Source organism: Chiloscyllium plagiosum, chromosome 30, assembly GCF_004010195.1.
Source record: "Chiloscyllium plagiosum isolate BGI_BamShark_2017 chromosome 30, ASM401019v2, whole genome shotgun sequence".
Taxonomy (NCBI): Eukaryota; Metazoa; Chordata; class Chondrichthyes; order Orectolobiformes; family Hemiscylliidae; genus Chiloscyllium; species Chiloscyllium plagiosum.
In genome coordinates this window covers 43667230-43670699 of record NC_057739.1, presented here as the reverse complement: position 1 = coordinate 43670699, position 3470 = coordinate 43667230, and the positions used below count along the sequence as shown (strand labels likewise).

The 3470-nt window shown below is 51.3% G+C and overlaps 1 protein-coding gene across 1 annotated transcript in view; it reads right to left on the bottom strand.

Annotated features, from left to right (window-relative positions):
* Window positions 1–48, bottom strand: part of LOC122564624 (fibrinogen C domain-containing protein 1-like) — a 14118-nt gene extending 14070 nt beyond the window's left edge. The window contains exon 1 of the mRNA XM_043719714.1: window positions 37–48. Within this exon, the coding sequence (XP_043575649.1) occupies window positions 37–48 (12 nt within the window). The remainder of the gene's footprint in view (window positions 1–36) is intronic.
* Between the last annotated feature and the right edge of the window lie 3422 nt (window positions 49–3470).

Here is a 3470-nt window from a genome sequence, read left to right as displayed (position 1 = left end):
TTTGGACTCTAGCCCCACCCATCATGGGCTCCTTACCCCCTTCCCCATCCTAACTTCCTGCCCATGGGGTGGGGGAGTCCAGAACTAGAGGGCATAGGCTCAGGGTGAGAGGGGAAAGATTTAAAAGGGACCTGAGGGGCAACTTGCATGCAGAGGGTGGTGTGTGTATGGAATGAGCTGCCAGAGGAAGTGCTGGGGGGCTGGTACAATTACAACGTTTAAAAGGCATCTGGATGGGCATAGGAAGGGTTTGGAGGGATATCCTGAAGAAGGGCATGTGCCCGAAACGTCGAATCTTCTGTTCCCTAGATGCTGCCTGACCTGCTGTGCTGTTCCAGCAATAAAGTTTCAACTTTGATCTCCAGCGTCTGCAGACCTCACTTTCTCCTTGGAGGGATATGGGCCAAGTGCTGGCAAATGGGACTAGATTAAGTTAGGATATGTGGTCAGCATGGACGAGTTGGACCGAAGGGTCTGTTGCTATGGAGTACAGCTCTATGACTCTATATAAACTGACCGTTTCCAACCTACCATTCGTTCTGAGGAAGGGTGACCGGACCCGAACCATTAACTCTGGTTTCTCTCCATAGATGCTGCCAGACCTGCTGAGCTTTTCCAGCAATTTGTTTTAGTAACAAAAGGGAATACAGGGTCGTTCAGCTACGACCCGTGTTTAGTTAACGTGAATTCATTGTAACGCAATTGACGAATTGGGGACACTGTTTCTAAAGCACAAACTTTTAAAACGTGTGTTGGCTGTAACGCGATTAAATCACGAGCAGTTTAAGTGCTGGTTCTAAAGCGTGATTTCTCTACAACGCAGGGTTGCACAGCAATGCACCCATCTGTTATAGAAGACCTGGAGATGCACCAACCCCTGCGGTGCCCACCAGACTGAAAGACCTTGAAGTGAGCAGTGGGGTACTTGCTCCGTCAGGGCACCTGGGCACTGACCTAGCCATGAAAGAGAGGCAGGCAGTTGGGAAATTCAATCCCTTCCACCTCCGCTTCCTTGGGCCCATTGATGGGCCCATGAGTGAATCCTTGAGGAGAAAGTGAGGTCTGTAGATGCTGGAGATCAGAGCTGGAAATGTGTTGCTGGAAACACATTCCTGAAGAAGGGCTTATGCCCGAAACGTCGATTCTCCTGTTCCCTGGATGCTGCCTGACCTGCTGTACTTTTCCAGCAACACATTTCCAGCCATGAGTGAATCCTCCAACCTGGAGACAGTGAGCTCTGCCGATGTTGGAGATCAGAGTTGAGAGTGTGGTGCTGGAAAAGCACAGCAGGTCAGGCAGCATCCGAGGAGCAGGAAAATCGACGCATTCCTGATGAAGGGTCCAGCCCGAAACGTCGATTTTCCTGCTCCCCGGATGCTGCCTGACCTGCTGTGCTTTTCCAGCACCACGCTCTCAATCCTGAATCCTCTAACCTGCCTGTACCAGGTGCTGTGAAGTGCAAGCAAAGATATAGTCAAAGAGTTTTTTTCAATTAATTAAACAGGGCTGCAAAATCCTGCACCCTATAGAGACTCGGTCTGCCGTCTCCACGTGAGCCAATGACTCGTCTTACCTTCCGATTGTAAAGTTCTGCTCCCCATGCCGTCCGGCCCAGCTACCCAGGAGAACTTAGGTCTTTTATTTTCAAAATTAACTGCCATCAAATCACTGAATTAATTCATTCAACAAATAACGGTCAGCCCACGCTGCCCACCAGGAATAGTGTCACAATAGGAAAAACAATAAGTTAGGAGTGATGGCGGGGACTGAATCAAGATGGAGTTGTGGGGGATGTAACACACCCAGCCTCTGTGGTACCCACCTCTCTCGAAAGGCATTGAGAGTACTCGTGTTCCCTGTCCAAGGACATCCAGACAGGACCCTCATCGTGGAGGAGAGGGAGAAGAACTCATTACGTTAATGGGGATCCAGGTCAGCCTGGGTTAGCAACTCCCACTGGGAAGGAGCGCCGAGGGATTTCCCAGGGATCCCTGGCCAACATTCCTCTCTGAAACCACCGCAGTGAGAGAGGAAAATGAACCAGCTGAACTGACTGTTCATCTCATTGCGGGATCTTGCTGTGCAGGGATTGGTTGTTGAGTTGGGCATCATTACAGCAGTTGCCTGAATCACCGAGCATGGAAACAGACCCTTCGGTGCAAACCATCCATGCCAGATGGATATCTGAAACTAAGTCAGGGCAAATGATAGGTACAGAGACGTTGAATCTGATCAAACGTTCAGCATTCTGGAGGCCATTCGGCCCATCACACCTGTACTGAAAGAACGGTCCAATTAGTCCCTACTCCCCTGTCCTTTCCCCACACTCGTGTCGATATTTCCACCAAAAATATTCCAATTCCAACGGTTACCATTCAACTGCCTCCCACTGCCCCGTTCCAGACCTTTCCATGATCTGAAATCTGCGTGCCCTCTGCCCTGTACAGTTTCTCTTTCTTACCACCCCCCCCCGCCCCATCATGGTTTGAACAGCTCGGTTAAATCTATCTGTTGTCGGATCTGGGGCCAAGCACTCGCTCATGCAGTTGGCTCCTCAGTCGAGATTCTGGTCACAAATCAGTGTAGGAGCTGTCGGAATTCTGGTTTTGTTTTTTTTGCCTCTTAGCGATGTGTCGGGAGGAGGTCAGACTTGGGGCCGGACCCGTTTTAGTTTGGAAGTAAAACCAGATGGCCGTTTCAGAGGGGGACTGGTATTGGTGTTGCGAACGGGCCTTGGAGTGAGGTTCGACTCACAGGTATCAGCTCGCACAGGGTCAGAGATTTCAGTTTCCTTCTTAGCAATTACCAGGATGTGGAGGTGCTGGTGTTGGACTGGGGTGGACAAGGTCAGAGGTTATAGTCCAACAGGTTTATTTGAAATCACAACCTTTCAGAGCGCTGCTCCTTCATCAAGTGACAGCGCTCTGAAAGCTTGTTATTTCAAATGAACCAGTTGGACTAAAACCTGGTGTCACGTGACTTCGGACTTTGTCCAGAAGCAGTGGCCATGGGTGGGGCATATCAAAGTATCAGGACCTACATCTCAGCAGAGGCTGTTTCTAGGCGACAGTGGCTGAGTGTTCAACAGTCTCCTGTCTGAGCCCATTCCAGAGTTTAAGTATCATAATGCTCTCAGTCCACTCCAAATGCGGCACTGAGGAAGTGCCACACTGTCAGAGGGTCTTCACTGAGGGAGTGCCGCACTGTCGGAAGGTCAGGGCTGAGGGAGTGCTGCACTGTCGGAAGGTCAGGGCTGAGGGAGTGCCGCACTGTCGGAGGGTCAGTGCTGAGGGAGTGCCGCACTGTCGGAGGGTCAGTGCTGAGGGAGTGCCGCACTGTCGAAGAGTCAGTGCTGAGGGAGTGCTGCACTGTCGGAGGGTCAGTGCTGAGGGAGTGCCGCACTGTCGGAAGGTCAGGGCTGAGGGAGTGCTGCACTGTTGGAGGGTCAGTGCTGAGGGAGTGCCGCACTG